This window comes from Myotis nattereri (assembly GCF_964212035.1).
Source record: "Myotis nattereri genome assembly, chromosome: 5".
NCBI lineage: Eukaryota > Metazoa > Chordata > Mammalia > Chiroptera > Vespertilionidae > Myotis > Myotis nattereri.
Window position 1 is genome coordinate 109,554,797 of NC_138080.1, and position 25,759 is coordinate 109,580,555.

Below are 25,759 nucleotides of genomic sequence, written 5' to 3' on the forward strand. Positions count from 1 at the left end.
AGGTGAAGGTGGTGCAGATGGAAGGTCCCCTGGGTGCAGGGCTGGGCCCAGCATCCCAACTTCTTCACCTGCTGGGGGGACATTCCCACCTCAGGAGGCCGGGGTTCAGATCCGCTCTGCAGGGCTCGGGAGTGAGTGTCCTTCACTCTGTCACACCGCTCTGAGCCCGGGGACCCTCTGGTGTGGGTGACAAGGCCCCTCTCACGGCTAGGGCCAGGTGAGGTGCTGGTGAGGACGACCTGACCTGGCCTCAGGCTCCTGTCTGTGGGCTGGGGACTCGAAGCCTCAGCCTGGACCCGGCCCGCCTCTGCTCTCATAGTGGGCTCCTTCTTCCGGTCTCAGCTGAAAGTCCCCCCGAAAAGGCCTCCGCTCGCTGCCACCACTGCACCAGTACCAGTGGGTTTGTTTCTATTGCTCACTATGCCACCCCTCCTGGGACAGGAGCCCTGTGCAGGGAGTGTGTTCTGGACACATGGCAGCCAGACACCCGTGTGCTAGATGGATGGATGGACGGATGGATAGGTGAATGAGGACAGATGAATAGACAATGGATGGATAGATGGATGGATGGGAAAATGGGGTATGGATGGGGGATGGAATGATGAATGGGTTTGTGGGTGGATGGATATGGATATTTGGATGGATGAGTGGATGGATGGATGCATGAATGGGTAGATGGATGGGTGGATGGATGGATAGGTAAATGGATGGATGGATGGATGGTGGATGGATGGAAGGTGGATGGATAGATGGATGGATGGATGGGTGGGTGGGTGGATGGATGGATGAATGGGTGGTGGATACTTGAATGAATGGATGGATAGATGGGTGGTGGATGGATGGATGAATGATGGATGGATGGGTAGTGGATGGATGAATGGGTGGCTGGATGGATAGATGAATGGTGGATGGATGGATAGGTGGATGGATGAATGGATGGATGGATGGGTGGGTGAATGGATAGATGGATGGGTGGATGGATGGGTGGATGGATGGGTGGGTGAATGGGTGGATGGATGGGTGGATGGATGGGTGGATGGATGTATGGATGGATAGCTGGATGGGTGGATGAATGGATGGATGGATGGGTGGGTGAATGGATAGATGGATGGGTGGATGGATGGGTGGATGGATGGGTGGATGGATGGATGGATGGATGGATGGATGATAAATGGATGGATGGGTGGTGAATGGATTGATGGGTGGGCAGATGGATGGATGGATGGATGGATGAGATGTGTAAACCCTGCTAACCTCCTTGATCATCAGGGAAACCCCTGTGATGAGCGATGGATGAGACCATCTGGCCACACAGTCCTCTCCAGGGGATGGCAGGGCTTGGTGAGGACAGTCAGGACAGCCTGGCCCAGAGGGACTAAGGGGCAGTGGGCAGAGGTACCTGCGATGCATGCTGGTCGAAGACGGTGTCAAAGATGAAGGTCTTCTCCCGGGACCGGTGTGTGCGCAGCGTGTCCTCGGGGTCCTCGCCCGGGTCCATGAGCACCACCATCTAGAAGCAGGGGCGGAGCGTCAGTGGGGCTGGGGGGCGCCCAGGGAACCAGGTGGGAAGGCTCCGCAGGATGCGAGGGCTTCGTGAACTGTAAGGTGTTGAGCCAGCGTCTGGCTCCTGCGTTCCCCTGCGTGACCCCAGCACGTTCACTCCCCCCGGCCTCCCTCTTCTTGCCGGGGGCTGAGCTACCCCAGCGAAGGGGAGGACGGAGGCGGGGGGTGCACAGGTACCTGGGGAAGGACCCACCTGAGCTCTGCAGCTCTTGCTTTCTCTGAGGCCCCGCCACCCCTCCTGGCCCCGTCCTATCTCACATGAAAGCGTAATTATGGAGGCGGGTGTGAGGACGTCTGGGGGCCATGGGAGGTTCAGAGGCACCTTTCCCAAGGGGTTGGGGGGCAGGGCAATTAGAGACCAGTCAGCTCTGTTTACTCAGAGCTGGAGGGCGCTGGGGAGGAGCCACAGTGTTAGGGACACACGGGCCACGTGGCCACCCACCTCCCTGCCCTGGCCCTTGGTGCTTGGCTTTGGAAACAGGTCCCGGGGGGGAGGGCTGCCCAGAGGTTCAGGGGGTCGGGGGGCAGGGGGAACAGGCAGAGCAGCCCCGGGAGCCTGGCTTCGGCCAGCACTTCTCCCAGGACATAAGCCAACTCTCTCTCCTTCTAGTGAGGGTCCAAGGCAGCGATCTTCGACCTTTGTCATCTCAGCACATAAGCTAATTACTCAAATTCTGCGCACACCAAAAAATGTATTAATTTTTTGCCGATCTAATAAAAAATAGGTATAATTTAGATCAATTTACAAATAATAATAATTACCTGCCCTTTTTGCTCCAAAGTGACTTTTTAAAAAAACCAGGTGCCAACCCCTAGCTGGTTTGGCTCAGTGGATAGAGCATCGGCGTGCAGACCAAAGGGACCTGGGCTTGATTCTAGTCAATGGCACCGAACTTGGTTGGTTTGCCAGCTCCTCCCTGGCCTGGGCCCTTGTCAGAGCGAATGCAGGAGGCAACCAATCGATGTGTTTCTCTTACATCAGTATTTTGCTCTATCTTTCCCTCTCTCTTCCACTCTCTCTATAAGTCAATGGAAAAATATCCTTGAGTGAGGGTTTAAAAAAAAAGAAAGAAAACAACAAAAAACAGGTGCCCATACTCGTCTATAAGGATTTCTGGTACCAAGAGTTAACCAATCAAACACAACCTTGTTATGCGACATAACCAATAAGATGCAACTCTACAATGTGACCTATACATTCATGGTTCAGGACAGGGCATTCACACCCACGGCTGCAGTTGTGCTGGCCGCTGTCACTTTTTATTTGACAGTCTAAGGCAGCGGTTCTCAACCTGTGGGTCGCGACCCCTTTGGCGGTCAAACGACGCTTTCACAGGGGTCCCTAAGACCATCCTGCATATCAGATATTTACATGACGATTCCTCACAGTAGCAACATGACAGTGATGAAGTAGCAACGAAAATAATTTTATGGTTGGGTCACAACAAGAGGAACTGTATTTAAAGGGCCCTGAAGGTTGAGAACCACTGGAAGGGACTGCGCTGGAGGGGGCCCTGGCCTGGTCCCTGCGGGGCTCCAGCCCAGCCTGGGAGTGGGCCTGGCGGGGAAGGACTCCACACGGAAACACTGGTGTGGAGGGGCATTCGGCCGGTTCACTCTGAAATGTGCCCTAAAGGGAGTCTGTGATCAGGGAGCGAGAGGGACGCTAAAACGGAGGACATTGCTGCCTGGGACCCTGGGCTCAGAGGACCTGGCCCCTCCGCAGGCCCTCCAGGGGCTCCGAAGGCCTTCGCGTAGCCTGACGTCACTTCAGAACAAGAAGCTAAGCTGGGCCGGCTCGCTCGGTTACTTAGAGCAGCATCCCAATAGGCCAAGGTTGCAGGTTCGATCCCTGGTCAGGGCACGCGTGCATACGTGAACAAGTAGATGTTCTGCTCTCACGCCAAATTTAAAAACAGAATAAAAGGTAAAAGAAAATGCTACAACACGGACGGACCTCAGAAACACGCTCAGTGCGGGAAACCAGCCGCAAACAGACCCCTTCCCTCCCGCCCCCTCTCCCGGTGCGATTCCACTGGGTGAGTCGTCCACTCGGGCAAATCCAGAGACAGGGGCCCGGTCACTGGGGCTGGGACAGGGACGGGGGCACTGCTTAGGGCAGTGATGGCGAACCTGTGACACGCGTGTCAGAGGTGACACGCGAACTCATTTTTTTGGTTGATTTTTCTTTGTTAAATGGCATTTAAATATATAAAATAAGTATCAAAAATGTAAATCTTTGTTTTACTGTGGTTGCAAATATCAAAAAATTTGTATATGTGACACGGCACCAGAGTTAAGTTAGGGTTTTTCAAAATGCTGACACGCGGACCTCAAAAGGTTCGCCATCACTGGCTTAGGGCGTGTGGGTTTCCTTTTGGGGTGAAAATGCTTTGGAACTAGACGGAGGTGGGTGCACACAGTGTGACTGTGCTAAATGCCACTGAACTCTTCACTTTAAAATCGTGAATTCTCAGCCTGATTGGCGTGGCTCAGTGGCTGAGGGTTGACCTTTGAACCAGGAGGTTACAGTTCGATTCCCAGTCGGGGCACATGCCAGGGTTGGGGTATTGATCCCCAGTGTGGGGTGTGCAGTAGGCAGCTGATCCATGATTCTCTCTCATCATTGATGCTTCTATCTCCCTCTCCTTTCCTCTATGACATCAACAAGAATATATTTAAAATAAATAAATAAACAACGAAGCCGCCTTTCTAACAACAAACGGCCAATCTGGTCACTTGACAAGCTCCCCCTCAGCTGTGGCATTCCTTCTGCAAGTGACCACCTGCTCTCCTGCGCCATGAGCGCCCGACTCCAGCCCGAGTCCGGGGAGCAGGAACCCTTGGCCACACAGCAGGTGAGGTCCCCATCCCTGTCCCGGGCCTAGGACAGTGCTCAGCCAATGAGACTGGCTCCAGCGGAGGGTGGGGGGGCCTGCCCCGCCCTCTCCCACACACCACTGAGCCCCCAGGCTCCCGGGCCTTTCATGACCCCCATTGACCCCCACGGCTCTGAGCTCTGACATCACACACTCATCTGTTCCCAGTTTGACCCCCACATGAAGGGGAGCTGGCGGCGGGCCCTTGTTGCCCCTATGGCTCCGCCTCGATGTCCCTGGTGAGCATGACATGGACATTTTTTTTTTTTTTTTGAGAGGAAGGGAGAGGGAGAGATAGAAACATGAAGATGAGAATCACCGATTGGCTGCCTCCTGCACATTCCACACTGGGAAGTGAGCCCACAACCTGGGCATGTGCCCTGACCAGCAATCAAACCATGACCTCCTGGTTCATAGGTCGACACTCAACCACTGAGCCACACCAGCCGGGCTTGACATTTCTTCAATGAGCGAACGAGTGAGTGAAAGGGTGAGTGAGTGAATGGGTGAGTGAGTGAATGGGTGAGCGGATGAACAGTTCATGGACGAGTAACCAGTGTACAGATGCGCATGAATCACCGAATGAGTGTGAATGAGCGATTGTCCCAGCGGAAGTGGCACGCCCGGGAGGGTGAGCCTCATGCCTGTGGACACCCTCCGTGGCCCTCAGCCTCACCTGGTCACCCACTTTGTGGGCGATGACGCTGGCTCCCTCCTCCTGTTCTGTGTCATTGAGCGGGCGGATCCGAAGCGCTACCTGTGGGCGGGACACTGTGCAGCTGCGTCCGGGGTCTCGTTCCCCCTCTCGGCCCTTCCTTGCCGCCCCCACCAGCGCTTCCCACTCCTAGGGGAGCAGGTAAGACCAGCGAGCGAACCCCAAGCCCCTCCAGGCATAGCTTTTTAAAAACGTATTTTTATTGATTCCAGAGAGGAAGGGAGAGGGGGAGAGAGAAACATCAATGATGACAGAATCATTGATCTGCAGCCCCCTGCCCGCCCCCTATTGGGGATCGAGCCTGCAACCCAGGCATGTGCCCTGACTGGGAATTGAACTGTGACCTCCTGGTTCCTAGTTCGACGCTCAACCCCTGAGCCACCAGCCGGGCCAGGCGTAACTTCCCACCCAGGAGCACGAGCTGCTCGCACCCACAGGGCGCTCAGAGGAGCAGGGACTGCAGCGGCCGGCCGTTTCGGATGGGAAGACGGAGACACTCGCCCAGCCCCACAGCCACTCGTGGTCCTGCCCTCACCTGGCCCTCTGCTCGCAGAAGGTGCGAGGGCTCCATGGCCCATGGCTCTGCACACCCCCCTTCTAAGGGAGCACGGGGGAGCCCTGTGGAATCGCAGACCGGGGCCCCAAATCCTCCTCCATCCCGTGAGAGCCATGCCCCCACCCCACCCCTGCTTTCTCTTCTGCAAGACGGGACCGTCCTCCTGGGAGACACAGAAGCTGGGCTCCTCCGTTGGGCAGTCATGGCGGGTCGCTCTGTAACCAGCCTACAGGTGTGGGGCAGGTCCCTGGCCCCATCTCACCCCACGGGCAAATGGGCCAAGGTTCCAGTGACCCAGCAGGTGGGTCTGGTCAGGCCTCGCAGGGCCTGGACGGGGCCAGGTGGAGGGCCTACCCCATCCCGTTGGGGGTCCTGGTCCAGGCACTGAGTCCCCGGGGAGGGAGAGCCAGAGGCAGGGGGTAAAGGGGTATCTGGAGAAGGGTCGCTACGCCCCAGGAGGGCAGTCCCCAGGAGGGAGGCGGGCGGGCCTGCACGGCTGGGCGCGGGGGCGGAGGTCAGCAGGCAGCCAGGAGCGGGAGGCAGCCTCGGGGACACACAGCCCCACGGCTGTCAGGCCACACGAGGGACACTCACCGTGAGCTGCTGGTCCTTGGGTTCCATGTCCCTCGTGGCAGGGCTACCCGGGCTGGGGAGAGGCAGGCACACAGCCTGCTCCCTGCTCCCCGCTGTCCAGCTGCACAGACCTGCGCTGGGTGAGAGGGCACACAGCCTGCTCCCTGCTCCCCGCTGTCCGGGCTGCACAGACCTGCGGTGCGTCACCTGCCCCGCCCTGGTGACATCAGTGCCCCAGGGGCCCCTCAGGGATGCTGGGCTGCCCACGTGCTATGGGTGGGCCCCAAGCAACCAGGTGGCCCAGGCCCGGTGGGTACAGGCTGGCTGCCCGCCAGGTACATGGTTACAGCGCCAGCCTTTGACTGTGCGCTCATCTGACGCCATGGCAACCCAGGCTCCTCTGCCCCACCGCACCTGCTCCCGAGGTGCGCCTGCCCAAGCCCTGCCCCGCGTGGGCTTGCGGCTTCCCGTGGAAAGGGGGATGGACGCCCCCAGCCGACACGCAGTTGAGCGCTTCTCCCCGAGGAGCTTCTAAAGCACCTGCAGCCCCCGGGCTGGCGGACGAGGACGTGGCTGCTGCCCGTGGCTCACCCTGTCCGGCTGCGGCCTGAGCGCACTACCGCCTGCTCCCCTCCCACGGCGCCTCCACGGACGCCGCTGCCTGGTCAGGCCCTGACCGTGTGGCAGACTCACAGGTCCCTGGCCACAGGCAGCCCTTGCTGGTGCGAGCCATCAGTCACTCCTGCACTTGCTGTGAGCCAGAGGCCTAGACCGTGAAGTTCAGGTCAGAAATCCCAACCACAGGGCCTTGGGGCTGCAGAGGCCACTCCAGGGTGGGCCTCCGGTCGGTGGCTCAAGGGCACCATGCACTCCAGCCTCGGGCCTGGCAGACCAGACGTGGCACTTGGGTGGTCTCGGGCAGTGGTGTCGGGCACACCACGTTCCCTTCCTCGGCCTCCAGGTCCACGTTGGGCTCCAGGATCCCCGTCCCCAGCCATGAAGCGCCAGCCTGACCCGTCAGGACCCTGCTGGAGCCCAGGTGTCCAGGTTCTGGGCCAGGGGCCGGCCCACCCTCCCCCACCCCCACCCCACCGATGGGCCAGGAACTGCCCACAGGGCCAGCTGGGAAACCATGTCTGCAGCAGAGGAATCAGCAAGCAGTGTTTCAGAACGTCTTTATTGACAAGTTATGTACAACAATTACAACTAGTTGAGTTTAAAGGCATGAAGTCAGTCCTTCGAAAGCGCTGGAATCTCTTAATGGAGCTGGGCCTTTTCCTGCTCCCGCAGGAAGGCAGGAAGGCGGCACCGTCGGCTCCGCTGAAGACCAGGAGAAACGGGCAACACATTACAGCGAGGACGCACTGCAGCGAGGACGCATTGCAGGGAGGACCGCGCACGGAGACTTAAGGCTCTGAGAACAGACACAAGCACCTGCGGTCGGACGGGCCACGCTGGACAGCAGGCCAGCCCACACAACGGGCCGAAACCACACGGCTCTGCTCACTCCCCTCCAGTGGGGAAAGGTCACGTCATCAGAGGACCACAGAAGAGCAGCTAAAGCGACAGCTGGACAGGCCTCCGGGGAAGGTGGAAGGCCCTTCACGTCCGGGAATGACAGGCATGGAGAACGCGGAGACACTGTTACAACCCAGAGCTCAGCGGCACAGCAGGACCCCACCACGGGGTGCACCCCAGCCTGCCACGCCTGCACGCGAGCACGTGACCGAGGGACCGGGCCCCACAGGGGCAGGGAGAAGAACCAGATCACGGTCGCTACCTACGTTTAACGACAAAGAAGACAACTTGTTCGTACAGGTTTGCTTTTATTTCCATTGAGAACCTGCCACAGCCTGGACTCGAGACCAGGCACTGGGTGCCCCCGCACAGGGACACAGGGTACACTGCTCCCAGCTGCTGTCCAGGCCCCGGGCAGAGTCCCCACAGGAGGCCGAGGGGATCGTCGCCTGGTGGTGCAGCAGGAGGCCCAGCGGCAGCTCCCACGGAGTCTCAGCGAGAAGCACGCGGTGACTCAGGAACCACAGGAAAGGCTGGAAGCAGTGCCTCGGGGCGCCCGCTGGACACCAGGGTGAAGGCACAGCTCTGGAGACGGCTCCCAGGGCGCGTCAGAGCAGGAAGCACAGGGACGCCTAGCTCCGGCACGAGGTGGTGCTGCAACGAGGGGACATGGCTGACCCTCTGTCCTGCACGCACAGGCCCACGTCAGGGGCAGCTCCAGCCGCCCAGCTCCAGCCCTCAGCCTGGCGCCGGCTGTGAGCAGCGGTCTCGCGGTGGAGCCGTCCGAGGATGACCAGTCACTCCCCCGTCTGGGGCAGCGCTGCCTGGACCCCAAGTCCCTCCCCTGACCCACAGCTCCCAGCTGCAAGGCCTCTAGGCCAATCGTCATGGCAGCACCCGAGTCCCTGCCACACCTGACGGGGCTCCGAGGGCTCTCATCTCAGACCCACCAGGGACTGGCACTGGAGGCCCTTCCCCCCCACTGGCCAGCCCCGCCCTGGAGCTCCAGCCCCGACGCCTGGGCTGCATCTCAACGTCACAGCGCCCAGCAAGGACCTCACTGACCTGAGAGGTGAAATGGGCTTTCCTGCGTCACCCTGAACGAGACACTGGCTAACCTGCGGGCCAGCCGGAGGCAGCTGCCGGGGGAGTCTTACCACAGTGCGGTCCGTCACTCCTGACTCCCCAGGGGGATGATCTCCTCCGTGACAAAGAACTCGATGGTCTCCTCCTCCCAGTCATCCACATTGCTGTCCAGCTCGTCGGTGTCCACGCCTAGAGGAGGGACAGAAGGGTGACAGAGGGGTGGGCGGCGCCGGCCGCAGCCTCAGCATGCGCACAGCCAGGAGGCACAGACCACAGGCCCTCGCCAAGGCCGTGGGCACGGTGGGTGGGAAGGCAGCTCAGACCTGACCTTGGCTGACGAGAACGTGACACACAGGTGTGCTGAGAAGCCCGTGAGGGAGCACAGATGCCAAGAGAGAAACGGCTGAACAAACACCAGCTCTAGAAGCAGATCCCGCTCAGTTACCTCCTCGCAATTCCAGACGCTCGTTTTTCTGCTCCATGTACAGCTCCTGGGCCATTTTCCGGTACTTCCGGAAGTCCTCCATCATGGTGCGCCGCCTCTCCACCAGTTCCTAGGGGTGGGGCCGGGCGGGGCGGGGTTAGAGCGGGCACTGCACCCAGCACCCTCCCGACCTTGCTGCACCAGGAGGGTTGTGTCAGCAGCAGCCGCCAGATGACACAGGGACACTTCCCTTAAAGGGCCCGCCAGGATAGGAGTGGTGGGGTGCTCCTTCCCTCTCTCCTCCGCTGACTGCCCCACCCCACTTCTGTATCTGAAAGCCAGTTGCCAAGAAGGTCACAGGCCTGGGCCCTGCCCAGACCTGCAGGCGGCACAGGGAGCACCTTCCATGGAGAAGTGACTGCCCAGGGGGGACCCCCAAGCCAGACACTGGCCCCGCTCTGCCATGAGAGACGGCGGCCATCTGTGGCCTTTCCCAGTCCAAGGACCACACACCTTCGAGGCTTTGGACTGGCTCAGACGATCCTTCTGTTCGAAGATCTTGGAGTATTTCTTCAGATCTTTTCTAATTTGCTGAAACAAAGTCAGGTCCCTTAGGACTTACGCACACAAAGCAAGACCCACAAATGCACCTTCCATGCTGCCAACATGGAATGACGCCCAGCGGCCGACGGGCACCGCCTCTAGGCACTCCGCGTGGCTGGGCGTTGGTTCTCGGGTCTCGCAGCAGCGGGCCCGTCCTCCCTTCCCGGGCTCCGTCCCTCAGCCTTGTCCTCACACCCTAACCCACTGCAGAGCTCCCCATGCGACGTGAGCCCCGTGGGGACGTGGGCACAGCCCCTTCCCAGTTCACGCCCGTGTCCTAGAGGGGTGCTGACGGGCCTGCGGCTCCTGAGCTCCAGTGACTGCCCTCAACTGCTCTCCCCCTCGGCGGTTCCTGCTCGGGCATCCCTTCCCAGCGTCCCCCTCGCCCGCCGCAACCCGCTGGAGAGCTGACCTTGATCTGGTCCTGGCTCAGGAGCGTGGGGGGCCGGGGCCTCCACAGCAGCTGGCAGAAGCGGTCCTTGTTGTTCTTCTGCAGGAGGCGGCCCTGGAAGGTCCACAGCCAGTACGCATTGTCCACCTGCAAGAGGAAGGCGGTTCTGCTACCCCAGGGACCGGGTCCGCGGTGGCGCCAGAGCCACACACCCACCTCACTCCAGGCCCGGGTGGCGTGGCGCCGTGGTTGAGCGTCAACTCATGACCCAGGAGGTCACGGTTCGATTCCCGGTCAGGGCACATGCCCGGGTTATGGGCTCGATCCCCAGTGGGGGATGTGCAGGAGGCAGCCGATCCGTGATTCTCTCTTAATGTTTCTCTCTCCCCCTTCTGTCTGAAAACAACAAAAATAAGTATTTTTTTTAAAAGCCTATCCCACTCCACACTGGTCTGCAGGCAGATGGTGTGCCTTTGCTGGTGGTACCTGGGGACACGGTACCTGGTACCATGCGTGCCTCACTCTGCTGCAACCCTGTCAGGCAGCTGCGGAGCCGTCCCATTTAACCGCATGCCGAGGCGGCCTGCTGAGCTGAGAGGGGGCACAGCCACGGTCCTGGTCGGGATATAAAGACACTGCTTTGCGGCGTGTTGACCAAGCCCGTGGTCCTGAAAGTTCATGACTTCACTCAACAGAATCACCTGAATTTGACCACAAGCTGGGTGACCAGACGACGATGGTCCAAACGAAAAACTGCTTGGGAGAGCCCTCACCACTTTGGCTCAGTGGATAGTGTCAGCCTGCGGACTGAAGGGTCCCAGGTTCGGTTCCAGTCAAGGGCATGTGCCTTGGTTGCGGGCATATCCCCAGTGGGGGTTGTGCAGGAGGCAGCTGATTGATGTTTCTCTCTCATCGATGTTTCTCACTCTCTGTCCCTCTCCCTTCCTCTCTGTAAAAAATCAATAAAATATATTAAAAAAAAAACTGCTTGGGAGAGAAGCAACTGCTGGGAGCACACAAGCACCCTGGGACACGCCCTCCACGCGCACCCCACAGCAAGTGGCCCAGAGGAATGCCCAACCACAGGGGAGGCTGCAGACCGGAAAGCTGCACCACCGAGCCCACACGGAGACCCGGCTGTCACAAGAAAGACGGAGCCTGACCCGGGAGAGCGCGACCAGGACCGGCACCTTTTACAGAAAAGGCTGATGCCTCAGGCGCTCTGGTCAGGTACAGACGGCCCGAGCGTCACGGTGCGGAAGTGACGTGCACTCGGGGGAAAGCGAGTTTCAAGCTCTGGACCCTCCCAGGGCTAGTGCGCCCGGCGTGCTCCTCTCTGACGCTGGACGGTGGCCACTGCCCACGTCAGGCTGTGTGAGTGCTGCCTGCACGTGCAGGTGGGCGAGGCCGAGCCATGCTGATTGGTGGGCACTGCCCACTACAGTACTGACTGGAACACAGCCCTCTCATGAGTGAGAAGCTTCTGCACGGAGGCAGCTGGAGCTGGGCCCAAAGGCTCAAGGAACCGCGGAATCAGTAGCAATGCCCGCCCACCTGAGGAGTCAGCCACCAGCCCAGCACCACTCGGTCCCACAGTAGGTGGCTTGGTCCCCATACCTTGTGGCTCCACCAGGACACAGAGGTGACCACGTAGCGCCCAGTCGGGTCCCACTCCACGTCGGAGGCCATGTAGTGCTCTGCAATGTTCATGACGGTGCAGTCCGACGTGTCCACGAACGCCAGGGCGCCGTTCATGCTGGTGAGACAGACAGACAGACAGACAGATGTCCTCACGGGAGCCTCCCACGCAGTTCCCCCGGGTTCCAGGGCCCGTGGAGGCCACGGGTGAGGATCCAGGGCGTCCCCTAACCACTGCCGGGCTGTTAGCGTGGACATAACAGAGATAAGGATGCTGCTGAAGGCTGCCGGGCACAGGACCAGCCTGTGTTTGCGGCACGTTTCATAGAGCAGGCCAGCGGTGTGCGACGAGCCTCCGGAACCACAGCGGGGACAGCCGCTGGAGCACCTGCGCACATGGGCAGGGCGCTGAGGGGGCCCAGTCCGGAGCGTGCACCAACACTGTGCACCCATCTGCCCCACGCACCAAGGCCGGGATGGCCACGCCCATGAGAACTCCAGAGCTCAAGGTTTCAGCGGTATCACCGCTCGGAACCCAGCACAGGAAGCGTGGCCTGGGGCGTGGCCTGGGACTGGGACTGGGGTCGAGGTCTGTGCGGCGGCCCACAGAGCGCTGCTTGGGGATCAGGCGGACACCCACCTCCTGAGACCGGCCAGCACCACGAACTGTCCTTGGGGGCTCCAGAAAATAGTGTTGGCCTGCTGCTTGTCAAACATTTCTGAAAGGAAGGAAGCGGCTGTGAGAAGTCATGGTGCAGGCACAAGGGCCGGCGTGCAGCCAGGACCAAGGGGATAGGGACTGGCACGTGCCCAAAGTTCAGAGAAAGCAGCCTTATCCACTCAATGCCAGGGCAGGAAGCTGAAGTGTAGACACTGACGCGTGAGGGAGCCACGCAGGCTCCGCCTGTCCATGGATGTGACACGCCCACGGAACCACATGACCACGATGGGTCTCCCAACGGCGGGCTCAGGCCTGAGCAGCTGCCCCAGCAGGTCCCCCACATGCCGACTGGCTCGCCCCTACAAGACACAAGACAGGCACGGCCACCTACTGATGAGCTCGATCTTCCCGTTGCTCTTCACGTGGTAGAAGGACACGGATATCCGGGGGGTCTCTCCGTGCAGCACCGCGAACTTGCTCCCATTCGGCTCCCAGGCGAAGGCGATGATGGGCTCTGTGAGGAGACAGCACCCGGTCCGTTACAGCCGGTCTCACGTGCACTGAAAGCACCGAGCAGCAGAGGGAAGGCGCACCGGCCCGGCGTCCACTGCAGCTCGCTGGCCCGTGCGCCTCCTGGCCCGTGGAAAGGCCCGCCTGCCCACCGTGGGCTGTGTGGCCCGTGGCCGTGTCCTCTCCTACACTCCGTGGCACGCAGGGTCCCAGGGCCTCGTGAAGGGCTGCCCTCCTCCCCGGGCAGGAGGTGGGCCTTACACGTCCTCCTATCTCTGTTTCCCCTCCCCCTTCCCGTCTCTCTCCAGCAAAACAGACACAAAAGAGGACGCAGGCGAACTGCCACCCAAAGGCAGAGGCACGGCCCTGCACAGTTCTCATGGGTCCGAAGAAGGTCCTCAAACGGAAACTCAGATGTCATGAGCTCCGCAGCTAACGGCCCAATGTGGCTAAGACCTGTCTCCCCGTTCTCGCCAGAGCCCTCGCGCCTGTGCTGGCTGGGGGCGCAGCGATGAGAAAGGCGGGGGCAGCCTCCCTTGGCCACTGGAAAGGTTACGAGACTGAAGCTGGAAAGGACAAGACTCCAGAACGTACAGCGTGTCTAGCTCAGAGACCCACGCCCTCAGGTCACTGTCACAGCCTGTCCTAATGCCCGCCCCAGCCAGGCACGCACACCAGTTCCCAAGGCCACTGTGAGCCCAAGGCCACTCAGCACGAAGGGCCCCAACGAACTTGCCTTTCATTTCCACCACATCGACAGGCACCTGCTTTTCCCTCATTCGGAAAATTTCAAAATTCGTGACAACACCCTGTTAAAAAAAAGGGGGTGACAATGTGGAGACCTCCAGTGTGAGGAAGACTTAAAAGGACAAGTGGAGTGGTCACAACACCCTCTTCATGACACAGGGCCCTCCGTGGCTGATGGACACCGGACGGGACTGTCTAGGGAGAACTGGACTCTCTCCCTCTCTCTCTGGCCCAGACTCTACTACAAAGAACTGCCCTAAAGGTCACGTCACACGCAAACCGTCCACGGATCTGCACTGCAGCCCGTCTGCAAGATTTCACGCGCTCAGAGAAGGCAGCAAGACCCAGAGGCCACGCCGTGCAGTCCACTCCCTTGCAATGCACCCTCAGAAGATCCGGAAAGAGGGAGGGGCAGAGCAGGGTGTCAGGGAGTGGGAGCGGGTGGCTGCTAAAGGGGGTGGACTTCCTGTCTGGGGCGAGGAAAATGTTCTGGAATTGAGACAGTGGGGACTGCGTTGCACAAGATGGTGAAAGCCACTGAACTGCCCCCTGGAAGGCTGAGGGTTACGGGACGTGGATTGTATCTCAATGAAACAGCCCTGTGAAGGGCAGGGATACGTCCACGGGAAGGGAAGCAGGCAGCTCTGTAGGGAAGTTCACTATCACGATGCAAACGAAAAGCAGAATGAGTCAAGCAGGCGCTTCTTTGTGCTTAGAAACACTGAGGAACAATATTCCCTTGACCTCCAGAGGAGAGGGCGGGAGCCTGGAGCCGCATCAACAGCTGGCCCATGAGCAAGGCAGAGGTTAGGGCAGGGGCGGGCAAACCTTTTGACTCTCGGGCCACAATGGGTTCTTAAACTGGACCGGAGGCCGGAACAAAAGCATGGATGGAGTGTTTGTGTGAACTAATATAAATTCAAAGTAAACATCATTACATAAAAGGATACAGTTTTTTTTTTTTTTTAGTTTTATTCATTTCAAATGGGCCGGATCCAGCCCGTGGGCCGTAGTTTGCCCACGGCTGGGTTAGGGGCACCCATCTCGCGCAGTCAAAAACCCACATCTAACCTGAGTCCCCCAAACAGAACGAGCTGTCTGTCCCCTAGGGCCCACAGGGCCTGCTGCAGGGCCTCCAGCTGCTCAAGCCCCTTAGGGCGAAGGCGAGGACCAGCGCCCACAGCCCCTCCCAACGCTGCTTCTGACCTGCGGTTGGTGGGATTGCAGGTGTGACACCCGGGACGGAGGCGACTGGGTATCGGCTGGGAAAGGCCCACGTGTAAGTGACCCGCGCAACCCACACCCGTGCTGTTCGTCAGCTGTGTTCCCATGAACTCTAAGCCACCTGCGTGTCTCACCCACTCAGTTTTACGGATAAAGGACACTCCTCCTGGGATCAGGTGGGCCTGACGATAACCCACAAACTCCAGCCAAGCCTCCACTGGCACCTCCACACCCCGAGCCGGCACAGCCCTGCCCCCAGGACCGCCCGGCCCCGCGCACCTGGGTGCCCTTGGGCGTCCTGTCCACTTTCACACACAGGTAGTCCCCGTTCTTCTGCCAGTGCAGCTTGCAGTCCACCACGTTGAAGAGGTTCCTGACCCGGATCTCCTGGCGGCTGGGCAGCTGCATCAGGGTCACCCGAGCGGGAATGTCCTTGTCTTCGGGCACCCAAAAGGCTATGATGTTACCACCAGGGGACCAAGAAAAGTCTCTGCGGGACAAAGGAACCACCGTCACCAGGACGCCGTCACCGGGGGCAACGGCAGAGCTCAACGGCCTCCGTTTGGAGGCCCAGCAGCAACCCTTCGTGGGAGCACACTGCCTGGTGCTGCTCTAGGACCCGTCAGTCATTTCATCCTGTGGCAGCCCTGAGCCTAAACTCTCTGCCAGGGAGGAAAGAGATGCTGACAGTGCTGCCCAGTGCCACGGCCCCTCTGCCAGGACTCACACCCACCCGACCACTCCCTGCGCTGCCAGCAGGTTCCATCCCTTTGAGGCCGATGGGCCGGGCTCTGTGCCTTACAAGGACCCAGCAGGAGCTGAGGAAACCAGAGCAACAAGGGAGGAGCCGAGGCTGGAGGGAGACTGCAAGTTCGTGCTGTGAGCACCATCTTTATTTCTGCGTTTACGAGAACCAAGAACTGGCTTTATTTTCTATATAAGCCATCATTTTGCCCCAAAATGTAAGAAGGGCCCGGCTAGCATGGCTCAGTGGTTGAGCACTGACCTATGAACCAGGAGATCACAGTTCGATTCCCAGTCAGGGTACATGCCTGGGTTGCAGGCTTGATCCCCTGTAGGGGGCATGCAGGAGGCGGGCAATCAATGATTCTCTCTCATCATTGATGTTTCTACTCTATCCCTCTCCGAAACCAATAAAAACCTATTTAAAACGAGAAGAGATCGCAGGGCAGGAAGGAGTAAGAAGCCTGACCCGGCACGCGGCACTTCCAGGCAGACACTGACCCACCGGAGGCTTCAGAGGAAGGAAAGGCCGTTCTGACAGAGGAGCTGCGACTCACCAAACGCCCCCCACACCACGCAGCACGGAGCCCTGTCACTACATGGAGCCCCTGCTCCACCGTGTGGCCCCCAGGAGGCACCCTGAGCAGGGGAGGGGCACGTCGCCCAGGAGGCACCCTGAGCGGGGGAGGGGCACGTCGCCCAGGAGGCACCCTGTGCGGGGGAGGGGCACGTCGCCCAGGTGGCACAGGCCGGGCCGGGGCCGTAGAGCGAGAGGAGCAGCTGGAGGAGCCCCACTTACTTGATGCCGGAGATCTTCAAGCTCTTCTTGTCCAGGAGGCCCATGGACTGCAGGAAAACAAGAGCCACAAGTGACTGAACAGGCCAATGTCTCAATAATGCAGTGTTTTTACAGAAAGGCAAGCGGAGGCTCCGATGTGAGCTTGCATGAGCAGAGGCAACAACTCCTGAAACCGTCCACGTTTCCCAGCCACCTCTCCGACCCAACCCTCTGAGCACAACAGGGGCTGGCAGAGAGCGACCAGCCCAGGACACACCGCTCCACCATGCCCGGGCCCAGGGAAAGCCCACCCGAGCCGGCCCCGCTCATCCCGCGATAATGCAGTCCATCACTCACAGGAGTTTCATAGATGCTGAGGGTGTCGAGGGTCATCCGAGCAAAGAATTTACCATCATGGCTCCACCTGAGACGAGAAAAAGACCAGTGCAGGCTCTGCCCACGAGCAGCCCCTGAGGTCTCCAGGTTCCCACTGTCCACCTACTTGAAAATTGGCCAATGAGCGGAGCTTTCACAGTGAAAGCCTCTCTTCTTCTGGCCGGTAAGGATGTCCCAGATGATGATGGCCTGGGGGTCATCCTGTGTGTCCATCAGGGGGCTGAAGGTCACCAGGTATCTGTAACAGAGGGGGACACGTTTTATTTCTTTAAAGTAAGTTTTTGTCGATTTGAGAGAGAGAGGAGAGAAAGAAACATTGATGAGTGAGACCCTTCCATTGTCTGCCTCCTGTATGCCCCCTACTAGGGATCGAGCCTGCAAACCAGGAGGATGCTGGGTGGCTGTGGACAATGGCCTTCAAGGTCCTCATGTTCCACCCACTCCCCCCACAAAGCTACACAGACCATCACACACAGGAGGGATGTTTGTTCACAAGAAAATGATCTGCAAAATACATGATCTTGGACTAGATCCTGAACCGAAGGGGGAAATTTTAAAAAGGACATCATTGGATCAAGGGATCAAGTTCTAACAGTAATTGATGTTAAATTTCCCGACGTTAACGACGGCATGTGGCTGTGTAACATTCCCTTTCCTAGCAAATGACTCGGGGGTGAGGGACGTGATCCTTCCACTTACTCCCAAAGGCTCATGAAAACATTATGCTCATCTATTTGGAGAGAAAATGGCAAAGCAACCAAACCACACGTGAACTGGAGCGCTCGGCACAGAGCACACAGGAGCTCCCAGACCTCCCGCCATTCCTAAGGGTGAAACCACACACAACACAACGGCTCTGCAGGCGGCCCCAGGAGCTGAAGGGAGCAGATGCCAATGCACCTCCCCCCGGGCTTACCTTTCGCAAGGGGAGAAGTCGATGAGCTGGACCCCCTGGTGGCTGAATCTCTGAATCTGTTTGAATTTCTCTCCCCCCCAGAGAGCAATGCCTCGCTGATGGAAGGTGGCCAGGTAGGTGCCCTTGGGAGACCAGCGCACGTACGTTTCTGTCCACCGCTGTGGAGAAAGCAATGCCACCATGAACGCAACAGCACAGCCAAGCACACACGCCTAGACGGGCCCCGGAGACCAAGACCCCTCCCCTGCTCTCGTGCCCAGCTCCCTCCCCATGTGGCAGCAAACACCCACCGCTCTCTCCTCGATCGATACGGGATCCTTGACGTCATTCCAGAATATGGAGGTGCGGTCTCCGCTCTCGAAGATGACGCTGTACTGGTCCCTGCACTCCGCCTCCTCCAGCCAGTAGCGCAGATTCCCCTGGAAGACCCAGGGCGGGGCCACATGTCAGTTTGTATGAGAGAAGCGCACTCATTGGTCACACTGCTCTTGGAGGTGGGCACATCCCGGCAGCCTCTCCAACTGCCCAGGAACTCCCCACCCCAAGCCAAGAGGCCGGCCAGCATTTCAACTACAGCGGGGCCTTGACTTACGAGTTTAACTCGTTCCGTGACGGAGCTCGTAACTCAAACTACTCGTATGTCAAATCTTAAAGTGAACGAGTGAGACACGTGATGCTGGGCTGATGTCGTCGCGTTCACTGTGACGTTCGCTGCGCCAACTAGCGGTGGGGTATCTGAAGCTGGCTCGTAACCCGAATTTTAGCTCGCAACTCAAAGCAAAAAATCGGCCGAGAGGCGGCTCGTATCTCGAAAAACTCGTTAGTCGGGACACTCGTAAGTCAAGGCCCCGCTGTACTTAGATCCCGATTCCATTCAACATACCAAGTCTTTGAAAGGCTGTTTCTCTGGGATGTCCCATTCGTCACTGATGGTCATATACCTGGAGAAGAAGAAATGGTCCGGTAGCAGTCACACGGCAGCCCCCCCGGGCAGTCCAGCCAGCCCTCAGTCAACACCCACTAAGTGACGTAATTGATGGTTAAGTGTCTACGGCAGCTCATCAACACTAAGGAAACGCCATGTTTGAGGACCTGCTGCACTGCACCCTGCTGTCCACCCCAGAGCAGGGGCAGGACGGGTTTTATTGGCAAAACCGGTGAGGGTGCTTGTGTGAGGAGGTGCTACTGGCCAGTGTGAGGGGCCAGGGATGGGAAATGGTCCTACATGGTGTGACCACAGGTGGAGCCACCCAGAAGGCAAGAGCCCTCCCCCTGACCCGGGCCATTCGCAGGGCAAAGGTCCAGGTTCACACGGCCCGAGCCTGAGCTCACTTGTCAAAATCGGTGAAGAGGTTGACTCTGAAGGTGTGCTGCTTGTCCAGCTTGTAGCCGTCGGCATTCTTCACGGCATCCAGGGCATGGGCAGGAGATGCGTACTCCAGGAAAATGTAACTGAAGCGAGAAAGAGGCAATGCATGGACATTCAGATCAGCGTGCTCGTGCTCAATACGCACGACACCTCCACAGCTGCAAACATGGCACGCACCCAGGACCGTGCCCCTGCCATGTCCGAGGCAGCCCGATCTCGGGCAGAGCAGTTCCCTGAGCATGAATGAAATACCAACAGAAGCTCCTCATTCATCAAAATGTCCATTAGCTTGACTGTGGTAATGGTTTCATGGACGTGTGTGTCAAAATGTGCGAAAGCATACACTTTAAAGCTGGGCACGTTTATTGTAGGTCAACTATTTCATAAAGTTGTTACAAAACCTGAAGTCATAAAGATCATGTCCCTGGCCCGGGCGGCTCAGTCGGTTGAGCGCCGTCCCATGCACCAAGAGTTGCTGGTTCCATTCCTGGTCAGGGCACATCTGGGGTGCAGGCTCGATCCCCAGTAAGGAGCATGCAGGAGGCAGCTGACTGATATGTAGCTCTCACACTGATGTTTCTCTCTCCCTTTCCCTTCCTCTCTCTCTAAAAATCAATAAAAATTTAAAACGAAAACACCCCCTGAATTTGGAATGATTGAAAAAAAAAGTCATAAATATTATGTGTTAGGCTGTATCACAAAGGTTCTCAAGGGTGTTTCATTAGAAACAAAATGTAACAGGTGTCCTTCCACCTGTCTCCACACAGAAAACACTAGGAGCATCGCTGTGCTTGACCACTTTTTTGTAAATTAAAACTATGCTCGGTAGTTTCCAAAATCTCAACTACACAAACTTGATCACCTTCTCACCCCTATCCTCTCAAAGACTGACATTGACATGAAATGTAAACAGAGAATGTCTGACTAGACACTCCTTCCTCTGATGACCACCTGGTCACCAGCCGACACTGCCCAGCGGCAACCCCCAATCCAGTGGTTCTCAACCTGTGGGTCGCAACCATCGGAAAACACATAGAGCATATCAGATATTTACATTACGATTCATAGCAGTAGCAAAATTACAGTTATGAAGTAGCAACGAAAATAATTTTATGGTTGGGGTCACCACAGCATGAGGAGCTGTATTAAAGGGTCGTGGCGTTAGGAAGGTTGAGAACCACTGCTCCAATCCCACTCCTGGGTCCAGAGCAAGGAAACAACCACACGTGCTCAAAGGGGACACGTGGGAGACTGTGTCACTGTCAAACACGAAGTCAACTGACAGGAAGCAGATGCCCTGTCCTGAGAGAGGACAGAAGCCACAGCATTTAAACAAAGAAACCCGAGTTCCAGTCACCAACACAGAAAACCCACTATGGGATTTCAAAAGCAAACTGCAGGACTGCCTATTATGCTACCATTTGTAAAAGGCACTATTTTATTAGTAGTAACACCAGAAAAAAAAGCTGATAAGCAATGACAGTGCTTTCACCTAAACCATAAAAAATTTCCCCATTTGTGATGTTAAAACGTGAAAAAAAAAAGCGCATCTTAGAATCAGTGCAATTGCACGTGTAAAATTTCCCTGGAATTCTGCCAGCTCCCAGGTCCTTGGGCCCATTACCCTGGGTGAACCGTGTGCCCACGGCTCTGACAGCAGCTTGAAGCACCAAGCTCCGACTCTGTGAGCGCTCAGCAGCCCGGAGGCCTGTCGGGAGCGGAGCACACACACCTCCCAGGACCACGTGCTGCAGCAGCTCCAGCTGAAGGTGAGCGCCCACCGGGATGAGGCGGAGCCAGAGAACTCGGCCTCCTGGTGGTGGCTGCGGGGCAGGAGGGGGGAGGGCCTGACACAGGAGGAGGGGGACACTTAGGAAGCCTGAGTCCCACCCACCCTTTCGTCTTGCCCTCCTCCTCGGGGTAGAAGTCGTTGGTGATCTTCCCGAACTTGGAGAAGATCTTGTGGATGACGTTTTTGAGCTTCTCCAGCCGGTCAGGTCCCACCTGAGGCACGTTGTCCACCACGATCACCGAGTCGATCCCATCCGCCTCCTGGGGCCGGTCCTTGAGCACATCTCCCAGCAACTCTGTCCGAGAGAGAGAGGTCCAGTGACTCACTGACCGAGCAACACGCTCAGACGTTAGCTTAGCACTCGGCCGTTTCCAACGAGCAGGGAGATGAACCTAACGCCTGCACCTTGAGGAGGAAGCCTGGGCCCCGCTCCCTTCACATTTACACGTGAAAGAACGCGGAAGGTTTTAACTCTTCACACTCCCTTGGACAGTCGGGCATGTCAACAGGTTCCTGGCAATAAGGGAAGATTTCAAGTGAATGTAACAGAAAAAGACTTTTAGTAATGAGAAGGCACACGGAGAGGAAGGCCTTTCCCGGGAACCGGAAAACCAGGAGTGGGCGGGGACTGCTGTGGAGGCCTCCCCAACCCACCGCCATTGGACATGGCTCATCACTCTGAGACAAACAGCCCCTTACCCAACAGCCTTTCTGTCGGAGGACTCGGGCTGAGACAGGTACTAATCCCACCTTTCTGAATAAATTCTACAAATTCGTTAGCTTGTCTAGGGAGCTGTGAAATGGCAAAGCACTGGGTGAGAACAGACACCTGCAGAGCCGCCATCACAGCACACTCCGAAAGCGCATCCGTCTCAGCCAGGCCGCGGGCCAGCAAGCGCGAGCCCGGGTCATCTCAACCACAGGTGTGCCCTGGAACCGCGGGCCACTCTGCTTTTTTCTTCCCTTTTTATTAATTTCAGAGAGGGAGGGAGAGGGAGAGAGGGAGAAACATCAGTGATGAGAGAACCATGGATCAGCTGCCTCCTGCACGCCCCACACTGGGGATCAAGCCCGCAACCTGGGCATGTGCCCCTGGCCAGAATCGAACCTGGGACCCTTCAGTCCACAGGCCGATGCTCTATCCACTGAGCCAAACCGGCCAGGGCCCCTCTACCTTCTTTATCACACTTTTAAGAATTTCAACATACCAGCCGACCTGGTGTGGGCCAGGTGGTTGAGGCACAGAACCCCGCACAACGCAAGGTGGCTGTTGGGCTCTGGGTCAGGGCACACACCCAGGTTGCAGGTTAGATCCGAAAGACAGGAGGCAACCAATCGATGTTTCTCTCCCTCCCTCCCTTCCTCTCTCTAGACTCAATGAGAAATATATCACGTGAGGATTTTTTTAAAAAGAACTTCAACATGCCAAATGGAACATGTTCTTTGCTGCATTTCATTCTCAGAATTTAAGATGGATTCTCTTCACTTTTGTGTTTGAAATGTTCAGTAAGTTCAAAGGCCTCTCAAAAAGGAGTCTTAATTTCAAGAAGCATGCCCTGCTATAAACTATTTCTAACTCATTTCAACCCTTTATAATATTGAAAATGTTATCTAAAAAAAAGAACTGCCACTTAAATTTCAAATAAAAAACAAAAACTAGCCGAAACCGGTTTGGCTCAGTGGATGGAGCGTCGGCCTGCGGACTGAAGGGTCCCAGGTTCGATTCCGGTCAAGGGCATGTACCTGGGTTGCGGGCACATCCCCAGTAGGGCGTGTGCAGGAGGCAGCTGATCCATGTTTCTAACTCTCTATCTCTCTCCCTTCCTCTCTGTAAAAAATCAATGAAATATATTTAAAAACAAACAAAAACAAAACAAAAAAACAAAAACTAAGACCCAAGAGAAACAAAGGGAGAGGCAGGTCAGAGTCACACCCTGGCGACGCGTCCCCACAGGAGGGGGTCCGATCCCGGCTCTTCAGGCTCGGGCTCCAGCAATTAGGTGCCTGCTAAGCCTGCTCTGCGTTTACAAGGCTCCCCGTGGCTGCGTCAGCGTTTCTGCCCTCGGCGGACTCCTTCCCCGTCCCGTCCTTAGGGAACCAGTGCTCTTTCTAAGCGCCTGTCCCTACACGGCAAGGCGGCTAGTCACCCCCCCCCCCCCACACACACACACACGGCCTCCGGCGGCCGGCCTGCACACCTGGGTCCGCTGGGCCATGGACCCCCCTCTATCCACCAAGCTGAGCAGCAGACACAAATACAAACGGTACTGAACGGGCAAAAGGACGACGCTTAGAGGGAGAACTTCACCACGTCGGGCCGGCCCAGCAGCGGCGGAGACCTGACGCTAAAGGGAGGCTGGCGAGAAGACGTGGGGTCCCAGCCCGAGGGGCGCGGCGCTCAGGCGCTGGGAGAGGGCGCGCCCCAGACTGCCTTTTCCAGAGAAGGTGCCCAAGGCGTCTCTCTCCGCTCCCCACACAGGACAGTTCTTCTTGCAAAATACGAATCACACGTGAGCAAGCGACCACAAGGGGCCCGGAGAAAGGGAGGCTGCTGCGCTGGCTCCGGCCGGCACTGGCAGGTCACTCCGGCTCAAGCCCGTGCCCGGCGCTCCCACAGGGAGGCCCAGCCGCCTGGCCTCGCGCTCCAGCACCGGGGCCCACCGAGTCCTGGAAACGGATCCCGTGTTGGTCTCGTGGGAACGAGGCTGCACAAGTGCTGAGTGGGAGGACGTCCTGAGGGCTCACCACAGGCCCCACGTGGGCACCGATTTACAGCAGAACCGCCGGCGGGGCGCCCTGCTCGGGCCCAACACGCGCCCTCCCGGCGGAACCGGCCGTCCATAGGGGGGACACGGCGGCGCCGACAGACAGCCCTCGGAAGCGCGTTTACAGCCGACAGTCTACGTCGGGTCCTGCACGCACGTCTTCATTCCGCCCGCGGTTCTCCGTGGTTCTGCCTCCGTCTCTGGGAGCAGGCGCAACCGCTCAAAGTTCCGGCACCGCCAGTCCGCCGTCAGCATCTCCTCTCGGGCAGCACCCCTCCCGGGGCCGCGAGCTGCTGGCCCTCCCCGCCATGCGCGGGGCCCACCGTGCGCTCCGGCTGCGCAGGGCCGTGGCGGGAGATGCCCACAGCCCGTCGGGAGCCGGGCCGCAGGCGGGTGCAGGCGGGGCTGCGGCTCATCAGGGAGCAGGGGGCAGCCGGCGGCGCTCAACACCCGCGCGGCCCGGGGGAGACAGCGTCCGTCCCACCCGAGGACTCGGCGCCGAGGGGGCTCCGGCTCGGACAGCTGTGGCGGGACCGCGGCACCACACCGGCCGGCGAGGGCCGTCACCCCAGACCGCGCGGCACGCGGGTCCCGCCCCGCTCGCCCCACTGCCCGCCCCGCCGCAGATGGCCGGTCCCCAGGCTGCCCCACCCGGCACCCTCTTACTGGGACAAGGCGGGAGCCCAGGCCCTCACCTCACAGCCAACCTCCCCCGCGCGGGCCGCTCACCTTCCTCGCTCACGTCGTCCACGAAGTCCTCGGGGTCGCTGAACGAGGGCTCGTCCGCGTCGCCATTCTCGGCCGCGCCGGCGTCCTCCGCGGGGCCGCCCTGCACCCCGCCGGCCCCATCGGACCGGGCCTCGGCCGCCGCGTCCCGGGCCTGCTCCCCCGGGGCCTCGTCCTCGTCCTCGGCCGGGGCGGCGGCGGGGGAGGCGGGCTCCTCGGGCGGCGGCGGGGACGGGCCGGGGGTCGCGCCGGCCGCCTCCTCCCCGTCGGCCGCGGGCTCGACGGGCACTTCAGGGCCCGGCCCGGCCTCCGCCTCCTCGTCGTCCGCCGCCTCCTGCGCGCCGGGCGCCCCGGGCCGCGGCTCCTCTCCCGGCGGCTCGGAGGCCGGCTGCTGCTGTGCGGGCTCGGCCCGCTCCTCGGCCGCCTCGGGCGCCGCCACGTTCTCCGCGTCCTGCATGGGCCCGCCGCTGCCGCCTCACCGCGCTTCCGACTCTCCCAGGCCGCCCCGCGCCGCCGGCCGGGCCATGTGCGTGCGGTGGGCCGTCCCACGAGGCCGGGGGGGGCTCCCGCACCCTGTCGCCCCCCGAGCGGCCGGGAGACGCAGCGGGCAGCCGGGTGTCCACCCGCGGTCAGCGCGGGGCTCCCACGGCGAGCGCGCGCTCAACCGCGACCACCGCAGTCCCGCAGGCCGGTCTGCAAACTCCCGGGAACGACAGTCCCCACCCCCGGGGAAGGGACAGGATGGTCTCGCCCAACATGGCGCCGCGCTCTTCCTCCTCCCGTCGGGCGCCGCGGCGGCGGCCTCAACCATTCGCGACGCCGCAGGGGGGGCGCAGCAGTCGGCCCAGGACTCAGCACCGTGCAAACAATTCGGGGAGCGATGGCAGGGAACCCGCAAGCTCGGTGCCTGCCTGGCTGGGATGGCCGCCCCGCCGGCGACAGCCTCGCGTGCACTGTCCTGAGCTCCCCCCGCGCGTGTCCGCCCTTAGACTCGTCTACTGACGAGCACTAGGATGGACGGTTCCGAAACAGAAAAGGGGGTCCTGGCGAGCCGAGCCGGAACACGGCCAGAACCTCGGCTTCCTGGGCAACATACAAGTGAGAGCTGCTCTCACCGACCCTGCCCGGGGAACCCCGCGGCCTGGGGAACCCCGCTCTTCCCATTCTGATGGTCACGGTGGGGGG

General features: G+C 59.3%; 2 protein-coding genes across 2 annotated transcripts in view; both read right to left on the reverse strand.

The window, feature by feature from the left end:
• Positions 1–8,693, reverse strand: part of LOC308520322 (kinesin-like protein KIF19) — a gene marked incomplete at both ends in the record, with an annotated part of 25,238 nt that extends 16,545 nt beyond the window's left edge. The window contains 6 exons of the mRNA XM_081092809.1: positions 1,400–1,510; positions 5,119–5,199; positions 6,308–6,359; positions 6,980–7,037; positions 8,190–8,363; positions 8,654–8,693. Coding sequence (XP_080948935.1) covers positions 1,400–1,510; positions 5,119–5,199; positions 6,308–6,359; positions 6,980–7,037; positions 8,190–8,363; positions 8,654–8,693 — 516 coding nt within the window. The remainder of the gene's footprint in view (positions 1–1,399; positions 1,511–5,118; positions 5,200–6,307; positions 6,360–6,979; positions 7,038–8,189; positions 8,364–8,653) is intronic.
• Positions 8,093–25,086, reverse strand: EIF3B (eukaryotic translation initiation factor 3 subunit B). The gene is made up of 19 exons (XM_081090981.1): positions 24,578–25,086; positions 21,186–21,378; positions 19,255–19,374; positions 18,806–18,863; positions 18,213–18,341; positions 17,923–18,080; positions 17,113–17,244; positions 16,968–17,034; positions 16,632–16,678; positions 15,368–15,578; positions 13,854–13,926; positions 12,999–13,121; positions 12,587–12,665; positions 11,926–12,064; positions 10,330–10,455; positions 9,828–9,905; positions 9,336–9,444; positions 8,962–9,079; positions 8,093–8,458 (listed from the first exon to the last, which is right to left on the reverse strand). The coding sequence occupies exons 1-18, from the start codon at positions 25,029–25,031 to the stop codon at positions 8,976–8,978; spliced, it is 2,400 nt and encodes a 799-aa protein (XP_080947107.1). The 5' UTR covers positions 25,032–25,086; the 3' UTR covers positions 8,093–8,458; positions 8,962–8,975.
• Positions 25,087–25,759: the final 673 nt, after the last annotated feature.